The 22500-nt window shown below is 47.7% G+C and overlaps 1 protein-coding gene across 2 annotated transcripts in view; it reads left to right on the top strand.

The window, feature by feature from the left end:
* LOC143282337 (uncharacterized) overlaps nucleotides 1-9856 on the top strand; it is a 25062-nt gene extending 15206 nt beyond the window's left edge. The window contains exons 2-3 of one of the 2 annotated variants that reach the window (XR_013055238.1): nucleotides 7305-8984; nucleotides 9789-9856. Coding sequence is in view for 1 of the 2 variants with exons in the window: in XM_076587943.1 (XP_076444058.1) it covers nucleotides 7364-8899 (1536 nt within the window). In the remaining variant the exon portion in view is untranslated. Of the gene's footprint in view, nucleotides 1-7304; nucleotides 9061-9788 lie in introns of those variants that run through there. The other variant, XM_076587943.1, reaches the window with a different exon arrangement.
* The last annotated feature ends 12644 nt before the right edge of the window (nucleotides 9857-22500 follow it).

Raw genomic sequence — 22500 nt, 5'->3', positions numbered from 1 at the left:
GAAGAGAACTGAATGACGATAATGATGATATCAGGGAGGTCCAGTGAAGAGAACTGAATGACCATACTGCAGAGCAGAATTTATCGACCTTTTGATTGGCACTCTCAACATCAAGCTGTTCAGCACTGGGGTCACCATGTTGTCAAGTTCAAGCTGATCAGCTATGGGGTTATGGTGTTGTCAAGATCAAGTTGTTCGGTGTTGGGGTCATGGTGTTGTCAAGGTCACGTTCTTGAGTGCTCAGGTCATGATGATTAGGACACATATACGGGGGGACTCTGTGGTGAAAGAAATAATGGAGGTGGGGTGTGTGCGTTGGACTCTATTGTGGAGGAAATAAAGGAAGTGGTGTGTGGGTGGGGGACTCTGTGGTGAAGGAAATAATGGAGGTGGGGTGGATGTCGGGGGACTCTGTGTGGTTAAGGAAATAATGGAGGTGGGGGGGGGGGGGACTCTGTGGTGAAGGAAATAATGGAGGTGAGGGGGGGACTATTGTAGAGGAAATAAAGGAGGTGGGGGTGGATGTGGGGGGACTGTGGTGAAGGAGATAATGGAGGTGGGGTGGATGTGGGAGGACTCTGTGGTGAAGGAAATAATGGAGGTGGGGTGGATGTGGGGGGATTCTGTGGTTAAGGAAATAATGGAGGTGGGGGGGGGGGACTCTGTGGTGAAGGAAATAATGGAGGTGGGGGGGGGACTCTATTGTAGAGGAAATAAAGGAGGTGGGGGTGGATGTGGGGGGACTGTGGTGAAGGAGATAATGGAGGTGGGGTGGATGTGGGGGGACTCTGTGGTGAAGGAAATAAAGGAGGTGAGATGGGGTGGATGTGGGGGGACTGTGGTGAAGGAAATAATGGAGGTGGGGTGGATGTGGGGGGACTCTGTGGTGAAGGAAATAATGGAGGTGGGGTGGATGTGGGGGGACTCTGTGGTGAAGGAGATAATGGAGGTGGGGGGGTATGTGGGGGGGACTCTATTGTAGAGGAAATAAAGGAGGTGGGGTGTGTGTGGGACTCTGTGGTGAAGAAAATAATGGAGGTGGGGTGGATGTGAGGGGATTCTGTGGTGAAGGAAATAATGGAGGTGGGGTGTGTGTGGGGGGGACTCTGTGGTGAAGGAAATAATGGAGGTGGGGTGGGGGGGGACTCTGTGGTGAAGGAGATAATGGAGGTGGGGGGGGGGACTCTGTGGTGAAGGAAATAATGGAGGTGGGGTAGATGTGGGAGGACTCTGTGGTGAAGGAAATAATGGAGGTGGGGTGGATGTGGGAGGACTCTGTGGTGAAGGAAATAATGGAGGTGGGGTGGATGTGGGGGGATTCTGTGGTGAAGGAAATAATGGAGGTGGGGTGGATGTGGGGGGATTCTGTGGTGAAGGAAATAATGGAGGTGGGGTGGATGTGGGGGGATTCTGTGGTGAAGGAAATAATGGAGGTGGGGTGTGTGTGTGGGGGACTCTGTGGTGAAGGAAATAATGGAGGTGGGGTGGGGGGGGGACTCTGTGGTGAAGGAGATAATGGAGGTGGGGGGGGGGGAGAGACTCTGTGGTGAAGGAAATAATGGAGGTGGGGTGGATGTGGGGGGATTCTGTGGTGAAGGAAATAATGGAGGTGGGGTGTGTGTGGGGGGGGACTCTGTGGTGAAGGAAATAATGGAGGTGGGGTGGGGGGGGGGACTCTGTGGTGAAGGAGATAATGGAGGTGGAGGGGGGGGACTCTGTGGTGAAGGAAATAATGGAGGTGGGGTGGATGTGGGGGGACTGTGGTGAAGGAAATAATGGAGGTGGGGTGGATGTGGGAGGACTCTGTGGTGAAGGAAATAATGGAGGTGGGGTGGATGTGGGGGGACTGTGGTGAAGGAAATAATGGAGGTGGGGTGGATGTGGGGGGGACTGTGGTGAAGGAAATAATGGAGGTGGGGTGGATGTGGGAGGACTCTGTGGTGAAGGAAATAATGGAGGTGGGGTGGATGTGGGAGGACTCTGTGGTGAAGGAAATAATGGAGGTGGGGTGGATGTGGGGGGACTGTGGTGAAGGAAATAATGGAGGTGGGGTGGATGTGGGAGGACTCTGTGGTGAAGGAAATAATGGAGGTGGGGTGGATGTGGGGGGACTGTGGTGAAGGAAATAATGGAGGTGGGGTGGATGTGGGGGGGACTGTGGTGAAGGAAATAAAGGAGGTGGGGTGGATGTGGGGGGATTCTGTGGTGAAGGAAATAATGGAGGTGGGGTGTGTGTGGGGGGGGACTCTGTGGTGAAGGAAATAATGGAGGTGGGGTGGGGGGGGGGACTCTGTGGTGAAGGAGATAATGGAGGTGGAGGGGGGGGACTCTGTGGTGAAGGAAATAATGGAGGTGGGGTGGATGTGGGGGGACTGTGGTGAAGGAAATAATGGAGGTGGGGTGGATGTGGGGGGACTGTGGTGAAGGAAATAATGGAGGTGGGGTGTGTGTGGGACTCTGTGGTGAAGGAAATAATGGAGGTGGGGTGGATGTGGGGGGACTGTGGTGAAGGAAATAATGGAGGTGGGGTGTGTGTGGGACTCTGTGGTGAAGGAAATAATGGAGGTGGGGTGGATGTGGGGGGACTGTGGTGAAGGAAATAATGGAGGTGGGGTGGATGTGGGGGGACTGTGGTGAAGGAAATAATGGAGGTGGGGTGGATGTGGGGGGACTGTGGTGAAGGAAATAATGGAGGTGGGGTGTGTGTGGGGGGACTGTGGTGAAGGAAATAATGGAGGTGGGGTGGATGTGGGGGGACTGTGTGGTGAAGGAAATAAAGGAGGTGGGATGGGGATGGTGGTACTGCAACATGAATGCCGGGCCACAGCAGTGTGTCCCTGTTGAACTGTTAGTTCCTCAGTCTTCGTTTTCACTGAACATCAAACATTAAACGGGTGGACAGGTTGACGAGGTATATATATATATATGTGTGTGCTGGCTTGAATGTGTGTGTGTGTGTGTGTGTGTGTGTGTGTGTGTGTATCCTGTTGTACTTCCCATTTGTCATTGCATCAACGTCTCCCCCTCCCCCCCCTCCCCTTCCCCTATGCACACACGTCATCACCAGTACCACTACCATGATTGTGGTATTGTGACAAGTGGTTCAAGCATGACTCCCAGAGACCCCACAGAAGAGAAGAGAAGAGCTCCAGCCATTCATAATGCAGGGAGACAATTCACACTCTGTCGTCCTCAAAAAGCAAGTTATCGACCTCAGTGGTAAAGCCCAAGTCGGCACAACGAAACACGTTGAGACAACACTGTGTGCTTTGTCCACTCGGGGCGCACGGTTCAGCTCATGTCGTCTGCAACTTGGCGCGTTAGTGTCATGGGCAGAAAAAACCCCAACTCAACTACCCCTGTAATTTTCACACCGGAGATAAGTACAGGGGTGTGAAGAGAGCGGATTGTCAGGGTTCTCATAGCCGTCTTCCAGCTGTGATAGAGCTTACAATAATTACCTCCTGTCTTACACCTAACGGTTGGAAAGAGATGGTGTGGATGTGTTAGATATATCGGGTGTCCCCCAAAAAGTGAACCGCTTTTTTTCGATTAGATATTTTGCAGACTTGTTGATGATACCCTAAGGTTACTGTGTGAACATTTTCAATGAATTCGGTTTCTCTATCACTGAGAAAATATTTGTCAAAAAGCGGTTCACTTTTTTGGGGACACCCGATATATACCAATGGCAGATAGACGGTTACCTCTAACGTTTTACTGTTTCTGTCTCAGTCTCTGTCTGTCTCTCCTGCCTGTTTCCGTGTTTGCCTCCTTCACTGCCCCTTTCCACCGTCTGTCCTCTCCTCCTGCTGAACTTGACTGGTAATTAATTGTGTATTCTCTCCTCTACCCCTAATGTTTGTCTTCAGGTCTCCGGTTAAGTTTGTACTTCACAGAGTTAGACACCTGAGAACTTATTAAGGGAAAAGGCTTGAGTCAATCCCGCCACACCCCATACAATTAATTTAACCAGGGGGGGGTCACACTGGCGCCATCTTGAACAAACTGTGTCAGTGTATGGGAAAGCAAACGCGGTTGTGTGGCATGAATAATACAAGGAGACATTTCATACTTTGTGCTTCGTCTTTGAAGCATGTTAAGTCTGTCAGTGCGGACAGACACACATTGTGGACACATGTCATCCATTGCTGCAAGGGCAGTCACTCTGATATTGGTCTATCTGTCCCGGTGTGACAATATTCATTTATATAGTATATTTCTCTTTTTATCACAACAGATTTCTCTGTGTGAAATTCGGGCGCTACACTACAGCGCCCCCCCCCCCCCCCCCCCCCAAAAAAAAAAAAAAAAAAAAATCCTGCGTGCAGTTTTATTTGTTTTTCCTATCGAAGCAGATTTTTCTACATACTTTTGCCAGGAACAACCCTTTTGTTGCCGTGGGTTCTTTTACGTGCGCTAAGTGCATGCTGCACACGGGACCTCGGTTTATCGTCTCATCCGAATGACTAGCATCCAGATCACCACTCAAGGTCTAGTGGAGGGGGAGAGAATATCGGCGGCTGAGCCGTGATTCGAACCAGCGCGCTTAGATTCTCTCGCTTTCCTAGGCGGACGCGTTACCTCTCGGCCATCACTCCAATAACTGATCCGCCTTTTTTTCTTCTTTTTTTTTATCCTGGGAAAAGATATGCGCAGAATGTGATGGGCAGTTTTGCTAGTTCACGTTTAACCCACCCCACCTATTTACTGCTGTTGCTGAAACTGTTACTGCTGCTGTTGTTGTTGCTTCTGGTACTGCAGGTATTGTACTGATGCTGACACTAACAGTATATATTACTCATACTCTCATTACCGGCGTCAGAACTCCTTCTCCTCCTCCTTCTTCTTCGTCTGCTTCTTCTTCTTCTTTTCTTCACCTCCCCCCCTCCTCCTCCTCCTTCTTCTTCTTCTCCTCCTCCTCCGCCTTTTCTTTTTTCTCTTCCCCCTCCTCTTCCTCCCCCTCCTCTCTTTATCCCTCTCCTTCTCCTACTTCTTGTTCTTCTTGTTCTTGTTTTTTCTCGTTCATCTTTCTCGTCGTTCTGCTCCCAGTTCATCTTTTCTGTAGTAGTAATGGTGATGATGGTGGTGGTGGTAGTGGGAGTGGTTGCAGCACTAGCAATACTATTTCTGCTATTTTGTGTCAGTTAACAAACCCCTCACACCCTCTCCTCACTATATCTCCCCACACCCCGCTTTCCCTTACCCGGCACCATGTGGTGGTGGGGAGCTCAGTACCTGGAGAGTTGTGTGGTCTGATGACACCATGAAGTGTGAGGGTGGTGGAGAGTTGTGTGGTCTGATGACACCATGAAGTGTGAGGGTGGTGGAGAGTTGTGTGGTCTGATGACATCATGACATGAGGGTGGTGGATAGTTGTGTGGTCGGATGACATCATGACATGAGGGTGGTGGATAGTTGTGTGGTCTGATGACATCATGAAGTGTGAGGGTGGTGGAGAGATGTGTGGTCTGATGACATCATGAAGTGTGAGGGTGGTGGAGAGATGTGTGGTCTGATGACACCATGAAGTGTGAGGGTGGTGGAGAGTTGTGTGGTCTGATGACATCATGAAGTGTGAGGGTGGTGGAGGGTTGTGTGGTCTGATGACACCATGAAATGTGAGGGTGGTGGAGGGTTGTGTGGTCTGATGACACCATGAAGTGTGAGGGTGGTGGAGGGTTGTGTGGTCTGATGACATCATGAAGTGTGAGGGTGGTGGAGAGTTATGTGGTCTGATGACATCATGAAGTGTGAGGGTGGTGGAGGGTTGTGTGGTCTGATGACATCATGAAGTGTGAGGGTGGTGGAGGGTGGTGGAGGGTTGTGTGGTCTGATGACACCATGAAGTGTGAGGGTGGTGGAGAGTTGTGTGGTCTGATGACATCATGAAATGAGAGGGTGGTGGAGGGTTGTGTGGTCTGATGACACCATGAAGTGTGAGGGTGGTGGAGGGTTGTGTGGTCTGATAACACCATGAAATGAGAGGGTGGTGGAGGGTTGTGTGGTCTGATGACACCATGAAGTGTGAGGGTGGTGGAGAGTTGTGTGGTCTGATGACATCATGAAGTGTGAGGGTGGTGGAGAGATGTGTGGTCTGATGACATCACGAAGTGTGAGGGTGGTGGAGAGATGTGTGGTCTGATGACACCATGAAGCGTGAGGGTGGTGGAGAGTTGTGTGGTCTGATGACATCATGACATGAGGGTGGTGGACAGTTGTGTGGCCTGATGACACCATGACATGAGGGTTGTGGATAGTTGTGTGGTCTGATGACATCATGACATGAGGGTGGTGGAGAGATGTGTGGTCTGATGGCACCATGACATGAGGGTGGTGGAGAGATGTGTGGTCTGATGACACCATGACATGAGGGTGGTGGAGAGATGTGTGGTCTAATGACACCATGAAGTGTGAGGGTGGTGGAGAGTTGTGTGGTCTGATGACACCATGACATGAGGGTGGTGGAGGGTTGTGTGGTCTGATGACATCATGAAATGTGAGGGTGGTGGAGAGTTGTGTGGTCTGATGACACCATGACATGAGGGTGGTGGACAGTTGTGTGGTCTGATGACATCATGACATGAGGGTGGTGGACAGTTGTGTGGTCTGATGACACCATGACATGAGGGTGGTGGACAGTTGTGTGGTCTGATGACATCATGACATGAGGGTGATGGAGAGATGTGTGGTCTGATGACACCATGACATGAGGGTGGTGGAGAGATGTGTGGTCTGATGACACCATGAAGTGTGAGGGTGGTGGAGAGTTGTGTGGTCTGATGACACCATGAAGTGTGAGGGTGGTGGAGGGTTGTGTGGTCTGATGACATCATGAAGTGTGAGGGTGGTGGAGGGTTGTGTGGTCTGATGACATCATGACATGAGGGTGGTGGAGGGTTGTGTGGTCTGATGACACCATGAAGTGTGAGGGTGGTGGATAGTTATGTGGTCTGATGACATCATGAAATGTGAGGGTGGTGGAGAGTTGTGTGGTCGAATGACAGCATGAAGTGTGAAGGTGGTGGAGCCTCCATTGACACACCTGCAGGCCGTGTGACACCTTCAGCAACCTGTATCAATTGTCTGCGTGTCACGTGGAGGGGTGGGGGTGTAGCTTCAGTTCAGTTTAGAGATCACGGCGTAGTATTTAGGAATGGAAACAGCCCGACTTTCGCGTTGACAGTTGATTGTGATTGAAGTACAATACAATACAATACAATACAATACAATACAATACAATACAACACCAGTATATTTTTTTTATGGAATGATGCATCAAACACCTGCTCTCTTTGTTGCAGACTGTTGTTCTGTCCCATGACACCGGCCCCCACTCTGTCTGACCGGCTGACGTCACCGCATGGCCACAGTGTGCCCTGACACTGCCGGAAGTGATGTCACCATGAGCGGCACGCCACGAGCAGGGCGAGGGGGCGGGAGGGAGGGGGAGGACATTTACCACCTCCACCCCATTCCCCCCATGCCCCCTCTCCTGTCCCGCCCCCCAGCCTGTGCCGACTCCATGCTGGCCTACACGGAACGCGTGCGTCGCCTGTCCAGGGTGCGGGCAGACCCAGGGTCTGACCCCTCAGCCCCTGACCCCTCACCTCCTGACCCCTCGACCCCTGACCCTTCCCCCCGACCCCTGCTGGAGGTACAGGCCCGCCACATCCCCCGGGCAGGACCTCAGACCTCCAGGAAGCCTCCCCAGCGACGGCCGCTGTCCCTGGACGAGCTGACTGGAGGGCGTGGCCGGAAGGAGGACGTCACCAGGGACCACTGTGACAGGTGTCTGTCAGAGCCGCCGGCCTCGCAGCGGAACAAAGAGAAGGAAGGGAGACGGATCCGGATCAACTTCGTCAGCACAGCCGACCTCTTCGACTTGGTGGACTTCAGTCTGCGCAGCAAGAGGACCGACGCCTTGCCCCTGGCTCGGGCTCCGGACCCGCTGAGGCTGATCCGTGACGGGCAGCTGCTGAGGGCCCCCGCTTCCAGACCGCCCGCAAGACCCCGGTCAGACGGTGAGTCTGACGTTGACACGGCGTCCCTGGTGGTCCACGGGACCTCCACACCTCGGGAACTGGTCCACGGGACCTCCACGCCTCGGGAACGTTCCCAGGGTGGAGGTGATGAGGGGGAGGGGGGCGCCAAGGAAGGGGATTGGGCCAGGAGAGAGAGGCTGAGAAACACGGACCCTAACGACAGCGATGATGAAAGTGACAACATTCAAGAAGAAGAAGAAGAAGAAGATGATGATGATGACGATGGAAGCTTCCCAGACCTTGACCTTGACCTGATCCAGGACAAGCGGAGGATGCTGATGCAGCCTCCCAAGCTGCGCTTCCGGCCCAAACGAGCCAAGCGGATGAAGATGCACAGGTCTCTGCTCAGCGCCATCCCTGAAGACGACCCCACCCAGCGACCACAGCACCCACCGCCATCCCTCCCCCAGGACTCGTCCCCTCCAGTCCCCGTCCTCCCCACAGTGTCCTCCCTCACCGCCATCAGGGCGTCCAGACCCGCGCAACCACAGACTGCCCCAGACAGTGCAGTGAAGAAACCTGGCGACAGAACGTTGAAAGGTTCTGGTGAGGAGGTCCTCCTGCCTCATCTACAGCCCGTCCGCCCTCAGGAGATGCGGGCCAAGAAAAAGAGACACCAGAAGAGACCCACAGGGGACGCAGAGAGCGGGTCACAGCGGCTGTCTGCAGAGGACCAGGCCCAGGCGGGCAGACCCGAGGCGTCACAGTGGCTGAGGAAGAAAGATTCAGGGAGGAAGGCGTTGCCTGGAGTCCACACCTTGCCCTCACCCAGAGGGCGCTCTGCCTTGCTGCACGCTGCAGACACACACCACAAAAAGATCCGGAAAATAATCTTTCTCCGAGATCTACCGTGACAATCATTATTGTGGTTTTCTAAGAGGTCTATACACAACATGAGGAAAGACAGTGAAAGAGAGACAGTAAGGAAAGACAGTGAAGGTGTGGGGAGAGGAGAGAGACAGAGAGGAAAGACAGTGAAGATGTGGGGAGAGGAGAGAGACAGAGAGGAAAGACAGTGAAGATGTGGGGAGAGACAGAGAGGAAAGACAGTGAAGATGTGGGGAGAGACAGAGAGGAAAGACAGTGAAGATGTGGGGAGAGGAGAGAGACAGAGAGGAAAGACAGTGAAGATGTGGGGAGAGACAGAGAGGAAAGACAGTGAAGATGTGGGGAGAGACAGAGAGGAAAGACAGTGAAGATGTGGGGAGAGGAGAGAGACAGAGAGGAAAGACAGTGAAGATGTGGGGAGAGACAGAGAGGAAAGACAGTGAAGATGTGGGGAGAGGAGAGAGACAGAGAGGAAAGACAGTGAAGATGTGGGGAGAGGAGAGAGACAAAGAGGAAAGACAGTGAAGATGTGGGGAGAGACAGAGAGGAAAGACAGTGAAGATGTGGGGAGAGACAGAGAGGAAAGACAGTGAAGATGTGGGGAGAGACAAAGAGGAAAGACAGTGAAGATGTGGGGAGAGACAAAGAGGAAAGACAGTGAAGATGTGGGGAGAGACAAAGAGGAAAGACAGTGAAGATGTGGGGAGAGACAAAGAGGAAAGACAGTGAAGATGTGGGGAGAGACAGAGAGGAAAGACAGTGAAGATGTGGGGAGAGACAGAGAGGAAAGACAGTGAAGATGTGGGGAGAGACAGAGAGGAAAGACAGTGAAGATGTGGGGAGAGGAGAGAGACAGAGAGGAAAGACAGTGAAGGTGTGGGGAGAGGAGAGAGACAGAGAGGAAAGACAGTGAAGGTGTGGGGAGAGACAGAGAGGAAAGACAGTGAAGATGTGGGGAGAGACAGAGAGGAAAGACAGTGAAGGTGTGGGGAGAGACAGAGAGGAAAGACAGTGAAGATGTGGGGAGAGACAGAGAGGAAAGACAGTGAAGATGTGGGGAGAGACAGAGAGGAAAGACAGTGAAGATATGGGGAGAGGAGAGAGGCAGAGAGGAAAGACAGTGAAGATGTGGGGAGAGGAGAGAGACAGAGAGGAAAGACAGTGAAGATGTGGGGAGAGACAGAGAGGAAAGACAGTGAAGGTGTGGGGAGAGGAGAGAGACAGAGAGGAAAGACAGTGAAGATATGGGGAGAGGAGAGAGACAGAGAGGAAAGACAGTGAAGATGTGGGGAGAGGAGAGAGACAGAGAGGAAAGACAGTGAAGATGTGGGGAGAGACAAAGAGGAAAGACAGTGAAGATGTGGGGAGAGGAGAGAGACAGAGAGGAAAGACAGTGAAGGTGTGGGGAGAGGAGAGAGACAGTAAGGAAAGACAGTGAAGGTGTGGTGAGAGGAGAGAGACAGTAAGGAAAGACAGTGAAGGTGTGGGGAGAGGAGAGAGACAGAGAGGAAAGACAGTGAAGGTGTGGGGAGAGGAGAGAGACAGAGAGGAAAGACAGTGAAGATGTGGGGAGAGACAGAGAGGAAAGACAGTGAAGATGTGGGGAGAGGAGAGAGACAGAGAGGAAAGACAGTGAAGATGTGGGGAGAGACAGAGAGGAAAGACAGTGAAGATGTGGGGAGAGACAAAGAGGAAAGACAGTGAAGATGTGGGGAGAGACAAAGAGGAAAGACAGTGAAGGTGTGGGGAGAGGAGAGAGACAGAGAGGAAAGACAGTGAAGATGTGGGGAGAGACAGAGAGGAAAGACAGTGAAGATGTGGGGAGAGACAGAGAGGAAAGACAGTGAAGATGTGGGGAGAGACAGAGAGGAAAGACAGTGAAGGTGTGGGGAGAGGAGAGAGACAGAGAGGAAAGACAGTGAAGATGTGGGGAGAGGAGAGAGACAGAGAGGAAAGACAGTGAAGATGTGGGGAGAGGAGAGAGACAGAGAGGAAAGACAGTGAAGGTTGATGAACACTGCTTTCTGACATGGCTCCACTGTCTTTGAAGCTTCCTTCTTCACTCTTCTCTTTCGCTGAAGGAGGACGCAGCAAGGGTTGAATGAGTGGGTGAGGGAGGGGGTGGAGAGAGAGAGAGAGAGAGAGAGAGAGAGAGAGAGAGAGAGAGAGAGAGAGAGGTGTAGATAAGTGTACATATACATAATATGTACTTACACAAACTATGCAATGATTGCAAATACACATAATTTATCGTTTCCTTGGTTCTGACAAAGTACTGGATGCTGCACCCAATAAAGGCCTTGACTTTTTTTTTTCTGACTCAGAAATGTAGCTATGCATCAAAGTATATGCGTGCATCCGTGTTTGCATGTACATGTTTTTGCATTATTGTTTATTTGTACCCAGGTAGTGACTGTTTATCTGTACCATGTGATGACTTTATCTGTACCACTTGACGATTGTTTATCTGTACCACGTGATGACTGCTTATCTGTACCACGTGATGACTTTATCTGTACCACGTGATGACTGTATGGCTGTACCCACGTCCATGAACAGACACTTTATATTCTGAGAACGACAGTAAAAATGTCCTTGATTATCGTATAGAACTGTAGCATAAGTTTCGGAAAATCTGTGGCCTCTTTTGAACACACACACACACACACACACACACACACACACACACACACACACACACACACACACACACCTGAAAATAACCCGTTTCGTTGATGAGTTTACTTTTCATTGGTCTGTATACACATGGAACAGCAATTGTACCCTGATTACATTTCCTTCATTAACGGTACATAGATTACACTTCCTTCATTAACCGTACATAGATTACACTTCCTTCATTAATGGTACATAGATTACAATTCCTTCATTAATGGCATATAGATAACATATCCTTCATTAACGGTACATAGATTACACTTCCTTCACTAATGGCATATAGATTACACTTCCTTCATTAATGGCATATAGATTACACATCCTTCATTAACGGTACATAGATTACACTTCCTTCACTAATGGTACATAGATTACACTGCCTTCATTAATGGCATGTAGATTACACTTCCTTCATTAACGGCATATAGATTACACTTCCTTCATTGATGGTACATAGATTACGCTGCCTTCATTAATGGTACATAGATAACATTTCCTTCACATAGATTACATTTCCTTCATTAACGGTACATAGATCGCACATCCTTCATTAACGGTACATAGATTACATTTCCTTCCTTCAATGACCAAACACCACAACACACCACCTCATCGACATCACAAGGAAACGAACAGATGTGTCAGCTCCACATGCAGGGAGAAATCCAGCGGAACAACACGTTACTTTTTGTCCAGCATTTCCTGCAGATTTTCTAGTTCCTGGGATCAGTGTCAAAGACGCATTTTTTGTTCACATTTGGTCACGATGGTAACTTCCACCACGAATAAAACAAAGGATTGGACATCAACTGAAACAAGACTAATGAAAGGTTTCTTTTCACAAGCCCCCAAAACACCCGTGTGAATATAAAAAATTCTTCAGCAGTGACACATTCAACGTTCTTGGATTTAAATTGCTTTTTTTGGAGACCGAAAATCATCATAATCATTGCTGTGAAAACGGACTTTCTCTAAGTGCGTTGGTTTACGTTACTGGTCAGGCATCTGCTTGGCAGATGTGGTGTAGCGTGTATGGATTTGTCCGAACGCAGTGACGCTTTAGTCCATGAGCAAATGAACTGAACTGAAAAAAAAGAACTTGACCAGTGCTGCTACAAAATCCATTTCAAACCAAACCAAATCAAACAACCGACAACTACGAGGACCAGCCTCTCACTATGAAGACACGGTGAAAGTCTGACCACACTCGAATTTTTCGCCGGGGGCCAAACAGAAGGGGGAATAAACCTGGCCGGGCTCCACGCACACGAAGTGTCGCCATCCGTCGTCGTCAAGATCTTCAATGTCCCTGGCGGCCTGCTCCCAGGGATTCCAGACCACTGGGGGAATCACACATGTGACGTCAGTTGGTGTCAGTCTGTCTGTCTGTCTGTCTTTCTGTCTGTCTCTCTTTCTTCTCTCACTGACGCGGCACTACACGCACGCACACGTGCAGGCCCTAAGTCCACAAGCACCGTAAACGAAAACACCTCATGTGGACAATGGGTTCATATTGATCACACGTTTCTAATTCTGCCTTCTTCTCTCTCTCTCTGAAAAAAGTCCATGCACATTCGGAACCCATACTCTCTCTCTCTCTCTCTCTCTCTCTCTCTCTCTCTCACACACACACACACACGTGGGCGCGCGCGCGCGCGCATACACACACACACACACACACACAAACAAAACATCCACAAACACACATACAAGCACGCAAACACACACATACAAACACACACACACGCACAAGCACACACACAAACACACAGACGCATTGACTCACTCACACACCCGACCAACACACACACACATACTTCACCGCTGTTAGTACCATTACCACAAACACCAGCAAAGAACAATCAATGCTCCTGGAAATAGCGTAAACACACACACACACACACACACACACACACACACACACACAAACCGTCACACACACACACACACACACACACACACACACACACACACACACACACACACACACACTGCAAGGGTACGACCGTGGAAAATATACAAAATGTGAAAATGCTTTTAAGCGACGTGATCGACAAAAGGTTGTTTCGGGAAACGTGTTGTTGGGCTTGATCGACCCCAGATTCTCCCAGTCACGTAAAGCACAGCCCTGCTGTTAGTTTGATGCCTGACAGTCTGGGTTCTTTGGTAAGAACAAGTACTCTGACAGGCCACGTGCAAATCCGCCCTTGGAATGGAGTCAACACCTTCACTTTTTAAAATCACGGTGATTACACAAACAGGAAAGTAAATCACTGAAACGTTCACACACAGACACAGACAGACAGACAGACAGACAGACACACACACACACACACACACACACACAACACACACACACACACACACACACACACACACACACACACAACACACACACACACACACACACAACTCTCTCTCTCTCTCTCTCACACACACACACACACACATGTAGCAAAAAAAACCCAAAACATTATCTATTTCTGTATTTGATCTCACCAGTATCAGGCAGGTTGGTGACAGTCAATTCCAGACGTGAACTGTTTTCTGACTGGATGTATACAGTGTCCGGGCTGTTTTTATACACCCTGGACATATCATTAACACATCGTGTCATCATTGTACTGTGTTGTTGTGTTGTGTTGTGTTGTACTGTGTTGTGTTGTGTTGTGTTGTACTGTTGTTGTAGCCTACTGTTGTTGTGCTGTATCAGTGATGTACAAAGTGTCAGGGCTGTTCTTATACACCCTGGACATATCATTCACACATCATGTCATCATTGTACTGTGTTGTTGTGTTGTACTGTGTTGTTGTAACCTACTTTGTTGTGCTGTATCAGTGATGTACAAAGTGTCCGGGCTGTTCTTATACACCCTGGACATATCATTAACACATCGTGTCATCATTGTACTGTGTTGTTGTGTTGTGTTGTACTGTGTTGTTGTAGCCTACTGTTGTTGCGCTGTATCAGTGATGTACAAAGTGTCAGGGCTGTTCTTATACACCCTGGACATATCATTAACACATCGTGTCATCATTGTACTGTGTTGTTGTGTTGTGTTGTGTTGTGTTGTACTGTGTTGTGTTGTGTTGTACTGTGTTGTGTTGTGTTGTACTGTGTTGTGTTGTGTTGTTTTGTACTGTGTTGTTGTAGCCTACTGTGTTGTGCTGTACCAGTGATGTACAAAGTGTCCGGGCTGTTCTTATACACCCTGGACATATCATTCACACATCATGTCATCATTGTACTGTGTTGTTGTGTTGTGTTGTTCTGTGTTGTGTTGTACTGTGTTGTGTTATACTGTGTTGTGTTAGTGATGTACACAGTGTCAGGGCAGTTCTTGTACACCCTGGACACATTATGTCATCGTTCAGTTGTAATGTGTTGTTGTGTTGTACTGTGTTGTGTCAGTGACGTACACAGTGTCAGGGCTGTTCTTGTCCATCCTGAAAACACATCATCAACACATCGTGTCATCATTGTATTGTGTTGTTGTGTTGTGTTGTGTTGTGTTGTACTGTGTTGTGTCAGTAATGTACACAGTGTCATCCTGAAAACACATCATCAACACATCGTGTCATCATTGTATTGTGTTGTGTTGTGTTGTGTTGTGTTGTGTTGTACCATGTGTTGTGTCAGTGATGTACATTCTTCACGGCTGTTCTTGTCCACACACACACACACACACACACACACACACACACACACACACACACACACACACACACACACACACACACACCATGCATTGTCGACATATGCTAACACACCAAAGCACATGACCCTGTTGTGGACACTGTCTCACTGAAAACGTAAGTGAACAATATGACAATGACATTGCCAAACAAACTCATGTCCCTCAGTCCCCACTCACAGTATCACGTGTTTTACCACGAGTCACGTGTTCAGCTGTGATGAGATCACTGTGCAGTTTTGTGTGTTTTACCATCACAGCTGTGCAGTTTCACATGTTTTAATAATAATAATGGTATTTATATAGCACTGAATCTTGTGCAGAGACAAATCAAAACGCTTTCGCACCAGTCACACGTGTGCATAACACGTGTGCATAACTCTAAAACTGTAGAAACTAAAGACAAGGAAGGGCAGGCAAGGGAGGCTATTTTGGGAAGAGGTGGGTTTGAAGGCCAGACTTGAAAGAGCTGTGCAGTTTCACATGTTTTACCATGACAGCTGTGCAGTTTCATGTGTTTTATCACGAGTCACGCGTTTAGCTATGGTAAGAACACTGACGGAACAGTTTCACGATCCAGTCCATCACATCATGTTGCTAAAGCACCGAAAACACATAGGAACAAGATTATCTGCAAATTTTTAAATCGAAACAACTGTAAGATACTTTCCACAGCAACAAGGAAAGATGTCAGCAGTTCATATGTTGACATAGTGTTACTTCTTTAAAGATTATCTACGGATTTTATGAAAATAGATATCAACAATGCTGTAAACAAATGGAAGTAAAATGAGTGCACGTACTCGCACACGCGCGCACGCACACACACACACACACAAACACACACATGCAAACACACACACACACACACACACACACACACACACACACACACACACACACACACACACACACACACACACACACACACATGTACACATATACACACACACGCACGTTCACAAAGGGGAACGAATGAGAGAGAGAGAGAGAGAGAGGGAGGGAGAGAGAGACAGACAGACAGACAGAGACAGAGACAGACAGAGAGAGAGAGAGAGAGAGAGAGAGAGAGAGAGAGAGAGAGAGATTCATCCCACCTGGCGCTATTTTCATACAGGGTGACAGTTTCTCTGTCTTCCACGAATTCCTTGGAGTCTTTCATCTGTGAACAAATAAATAAACTCATGGCTTGCAGTGTGCTGGTAGCTATGTACAGTATGTACACTACATGTAGTGTGCTGACAGCTATATACAGTATGTACACAGCGTGCAGTGTGCTGATAGCTATATACAGTATGTACACAGCGTGCAGTGTGCTGATAGCTATGTACAGTATGTACACAACGTACAGTTTTCAGGGGAAAATGTTCACCAAATCGAAATGCTTTAATCTACATTAACAGATTACACAAATAAATATAAGGACCTTTCCATTTCTGTTTAGACGTTGTATTTCCGCAGTCCTTAGGTACCCCATATCACTGAGAAGACCTTCTATCACATTACGCCTGGAAAACTTTCTAGTAGATCGTCATGTTATCATATCATGATTGCCAAAATCCGAAGTAAAGCATTCATTCTTTCACATAAGGTCCCCAACACTTTCAGGAGGATAATGTTTCTGTTCTATGACTGCCGAAATCCCAAACTAAACATGAAATGCCAACATAACAATTAATGGGAATGGGGGGAAAAAGAAGAAAGTACCGAAGAGGAAAGAAGATGAAGAAAAGAGGAAAGATGATAAAGAAGACAGTGAACAATAAGAAGACAACAACGAAGAAGAGGGCATGGAAGAATATAAGGATAAAAAGAAAAAGAAGAAGAAATATTATCGGATGATTTCAGCAATCTGTCAGCACTAAGAAACATTAATGGATGATTTCAGCAATTTGTCAGCACTAAGAAATATTATAGGATGATTTCAGCGAGCACTAAGAAATATTATAGGATGATTTCAGCCAATCTGTCAGCACAAAGAAATATTATAGGATGATTTCAGCCAGCACTAAGAAATATTATAGGATGATTTCAGCAATCTGTCAGCACTAAGAAATATTATAGGATGATTTCAGCCAGCAGTAAGAAATATTATAGGATGATTTCAGCCAGCACTAAGACATATTATAGGATGATTTCAGCAATCTGTCAGCACTAAGAAATATTATAGGATGATTTCAGCGAGCACTGAGAAATATTATAGGAGGATTTCAGCCAATCTGTCAGCACTAAGAAATATTATAGGATGATTTCAGCCATTCTGTCAGCACTAAGAAATATTATAGGATGATTTCAGCAATCTGTCAGCACTAAGAAACATTAAAGGATGATTTCAGCCGATCTGTCAGCACTAAGAAATATTATAGGATGATTTCAGCCATTCTGTCAGCACTAAGAAATATTATAGGATGATTTCAGCAATCTGTCAGCACTAAGAAACATTAAAGGATGATTTCAGCCATTCTGTCAGCACTAAGAAATATTATAGGATGATTTCAGCCATTCTGTCAGCACTAAGAAATATCATAGGATGATTTCAGCCATTCTGTCAGCACTAAGAAATAAAGGATGATTTCAGCAATCTGTCAGCACTAAGAAACATTAAAGGATGATTTCAGCCATTCTGTCAGCACTAAGAAATATTATAGGATGATTTCAGCCATTCTGTCAGCACTAAGAAATATCATAGGATGATTTCAGCCATTCTGTCAGCACTAAGAAATAAAGGATGATTTCAGCAATCTGTCAGCACTAAGAAACATTAAAGGATGATTTCAGTCAATCTGTCAGCACTAAGAAATATTATAGGATGATTTCAGCGAGCACTGAGAAATATTATAGGAGGATTTCAGCCAATCTGTCAGCACTAAGAAATATTATAGGATGATTTCAGCCATTCAGTGGAGTGATGACCTAGAGGTAACGCGTCCGCCTAGGAAGCGAGAGAATCTGAGCGCGCTGGTTCGAATCACGGCACAGCCGCCGATATTTTCTCCCCCTCCACTAGACCTTGAGTGGTGGTCTGGACGCTAGTCATTCGGGTGAGACGATAAACCGAGGTCCCGTATGCAGCATGCACTTAGCGCACGTAAAAGAACCCACGGCAACAAAAGGGTTGTTCCTGGCAAAACCCTGTAGAAAAATCCACTTCGATAGGAAAAACAAATAAAACTGCACGCAGGAAAAAAAAAAGAAGGAAAAAAGGTGGCGCTGTAGTGTAGCGACGCGCTCTCCCCAGGGAGAGCAGCCCGAATTTCACACAGAGAAATCTGTTGTGATAAAAAGAAATACAAATACAAATTAATACAAATTCTGTCCAATATCACAGGATGGTTTCAGCCACTCTGTCAGCACTTAGAAACATTACAGGAAAATTTCTGCTATTCTGTCAGCACTTAGAAACATTATAGGAAAATTTCTGCTGTTCTGTCAGCACTTAGAAACATTACAGGAAAATTTCTGCTATTCTGTCAGCATTAACTCACTCAGTACGGCCAGTCCTCTCTTCTCCTCTGCACAGACCCCTCGGATGTCCAGTGGGTGTTTGAATGACCCAACCTTTAGCTTCCGTCGTCAGATTTGTGGTATTCTTTGTCAACATTCACCTCTTCAGTATAAGAGCCTTCCGCTTGCAATATTTTGATGATGGTTATTGGGGTGAAACGCTGTTAACGTCGTCTCTTTCGCCGTTCGTATGGAGAGAGTAAAGAAACAAGAAAGGATAACTTCTGCCATTCTGTCAGCATTGTCATTTCACCCCACTTACTTCCCCTGCGGAAATCTGGGAGCGCAGCATGATTTATTCCCCTTTCAAGAAATCATCCCACACATACAATGTCACACACTCACATATGGATATCCAAATATACAGAAACGTGGACACAAACACAAACATGCACTAACAGATCTGTGTGTGTGTGTGTGTGTGTGTGTGTGTGTGTGTGTGTGTGTGTGTGTGTGTGTGTGTGTTCACATGCACATACATACATACATACATACCCACGCTAACACACATACAGGCAGGCAAGCACAACAATGGGTCTGACCTTGTCAACATACTGTAGGCCTTTCAGTCCCTCCACACGTGTGCTTTCAATGTCACCAACACGGAAATACGTGTGGAATGCACACGTGAAATCGAAACTGTTGTTCCCTGTCATGTCAGAAAAAAACAAAACAAAGACATTGAATCACAATTTGCAACTTACCGTAAACACACGCACGCACGCAGGCACACACGCACTGCCACACACACACACACACACACACACACACGCTAAACAAAAAGAATATGCGAAATCTATGAATTGTTGATATATTTCATTGGATTTTACCATCAAACCCAACGTCTTTAAAAAACAAGAAAAAAAAAACCAAACAAGAAAAAACAACAACAACAACCCCCCCCAAAAAAAACAAACAAAAACAAAACAACAACAACAACAAAAAAACAAAACAATAAAAAAACAACAACACCCCCCCCCCCCCCCCCCCGCAAAAAGCAAACAAACAAAAAAACACAATAAAAAAACAACAACAAAGATAATTTACTGAAGCGAACATCGTCTTTAAAACAATACAGAGCACAGCTAGGAAAGGCGGACGGCAAAAAGAACGTGTGACATTCAGTCTCACTGTCCTGTTTGGATGTCACCTCTTGACACACTTCTCAACACGGCCCTGTGAGTTGTATGACACGTCAAACTGTGTGACATACAGAAGTTATACATGATTGACCAATTGTGGACATCACATACCTGTGTTATGAATGACCATGGTGGACATCAGTGACATCACATACCTGTGTTATGAATGACCATGGTGGACATCAGTGACATCACATACCTGTGTCATGAATGACCATGGTGGACATCAGTGACATCACATACCTGTGTTATGAATGACCATGGTGGACATCAGTGACATCACATACCTGTGTCATGAATGACCATGGTGAACATCAGTGACATCACATACCTGTGTCATGAATGACCATGGTGGACATCAGTGACATCACATACCTGTGTTATGAATGACCATGGTGGGCATCAGTGACATCACATACCTGTGTTATGAATGACCATGGTGGACATCAGTGACATCACATACCTGTGTCGTGAATGACCATGGTGGACATCAGTGACATCACATACCTGTGTTATGAATGACCATGGTGGACATCAGTGACATCACATACCTGTGTCATGAATGACCATGGTGGACATCAGTGACATCACATACCTGTGTTCTGAATGACCATGGTGGACATCAGTGACATCACATACCTGTGTTATGAATGACCATGGTGGACATCAGTGACATCACATACCTGTGTTATGAATGACCATGGTGGACATCAGTGACATCACATACCTGTGTTATGAATGACCATAGTGGACACCAGAGAAGTGTCCTTCACTGTCAAAGTGTATTCCACACGGAACCTGAAACATAATGTACATCATGCCTGTGATATCTACCTAGTGTTCAACTTCAAGCCCTCATTCCAACGAAAAAGCAACACACCCACACCCACACGCACATACGCACGCACGCACTGCACACAGACACACACACACACAGACACAAAGACACACAGACACACACACACACACACACACACACTACTGAAGTGTACTATGTATTGTACTGTGCTGTATTGTAGTGATACACTGAAGTGTACTATGTATTGTACTGTGCTGTATTGTAGTGATACACCGAAGTGTACTAAGTATTGTATTGTGCTCTATTGTAGTGAAACACTTGAAGTGTACTATGCGCTGCACTGTGCTGTATTCTAGTGTTGTACTGAAGTACTCTATGTTTTGAGAAAGTGAAGTACTATTTCCTCCAAAGCAGTGCATTCACATAGAGACAGACGTACACGCACACACAGACGCACACAGAGACGCACACACAGACGCACAGACGCACACACACAGACACCCTCGCTCTCACCACCACAACCTACCCACAGTTCCACATCTTGCGCGTGTCGTCATCATCCTGAAGCAGGAGGGTCGCCGTGACGTCACCGTTGTCCTGCTGACACATGACTTCACGGCGTGACCCACAACCCCATGACGTCACGTGATCCACACCCCTATGATGCCACGTGACCCACATACCCATGGCATCACGTGACCCACACGTACATGTTCTGATTCAAGGAAATTCCAAGTACCCATGACACTGACACAGGGTCAACCCCCCCCTCCTACACCCATGACACTGACACAGTACCCCACACACCCAGGACACTGTCGTAGGGTCACCCCCCCCCCCGCCCCCCCCCCCCACACACACACCCACACCCATGACACGGACACAGGGTCATCCCACATACCCATGACACTGTCACAGGGTTACCCCACACACCCATGACACGGTCACATGGTTACCCCCACACCCATGACACGGTCACATGGTACCGAACATACCTATGACACGGTCACAGGGTTACCCCACACACCCATGACACGGTCACAGGGTTACCCCCACACCCATGACACGGTCACAGGGTTACCCCCCACACCCATGACACTGTCACATGGTACCGAACATACCTATGACACGGTCACAGGGTTACCCCAACACACCCATGACACTGTCACAGGGTTACCCCAACACACCCATGACACTGTCACAGGGTTACCCCAACACACCCATGACACTGTCACAGGGTTACCCCAACACACCCATGACACTGTCACAGGGTTACCCCAACACACCCATGACACCGACACAGGGTTACCCCCACACACCCATGACACTGTCACAGGGTTCCCAACACACCCATGACACTGACACAGGGTTACCCCCACACACCCATGACACTGACACAGGGTTACCCCACACATCCATGACAGACACAGTGGTATCCTACCAACCCATGACACTGACCCATCATACCCATAACATCGACAGAACGGTAACCCACGTACCCAATGACATCGACACAGGGTCACCCCACATAGCCATGACTCAGACACAGGGGTATCCTACATACCCATGACACTGACACAAGGATACCCTTTATACCCATAACATCGACACAGTGGTACCCCACTTACCCATAACATCGACAGAACGGTACCCCACTTACCCATGACATCGACACAGTGGTACCCCACTTACCCATGACATCGACACAGTGGTACCCCACTTACCCATGACATCAACACAGTGATACCCCACTTACCCATGACATCGACACAGTGGTACCCCACTTACCCATGACATCGACACAGTGG

The sequence above is a fragment of the Babylonia areolata genome, chromosome 5 (assembly GCF_041734735.1).
Source record: "Babylonia areolata isolate BAREFJ2019XMU chromosome 5, ASM4173473v1, whole genome shotgun sequence".
Lineage (NCBI taxonomy): Eukaryota > Metazoa > Mollusca > Gastropoda > Neogastropoda > Buccinidae > Babylonia > Babylonia areolata.
Note: the sequence above shows the minus strand (reverse complement) of the source record. Positions and strands in the feature narration are given on the sequence as shown.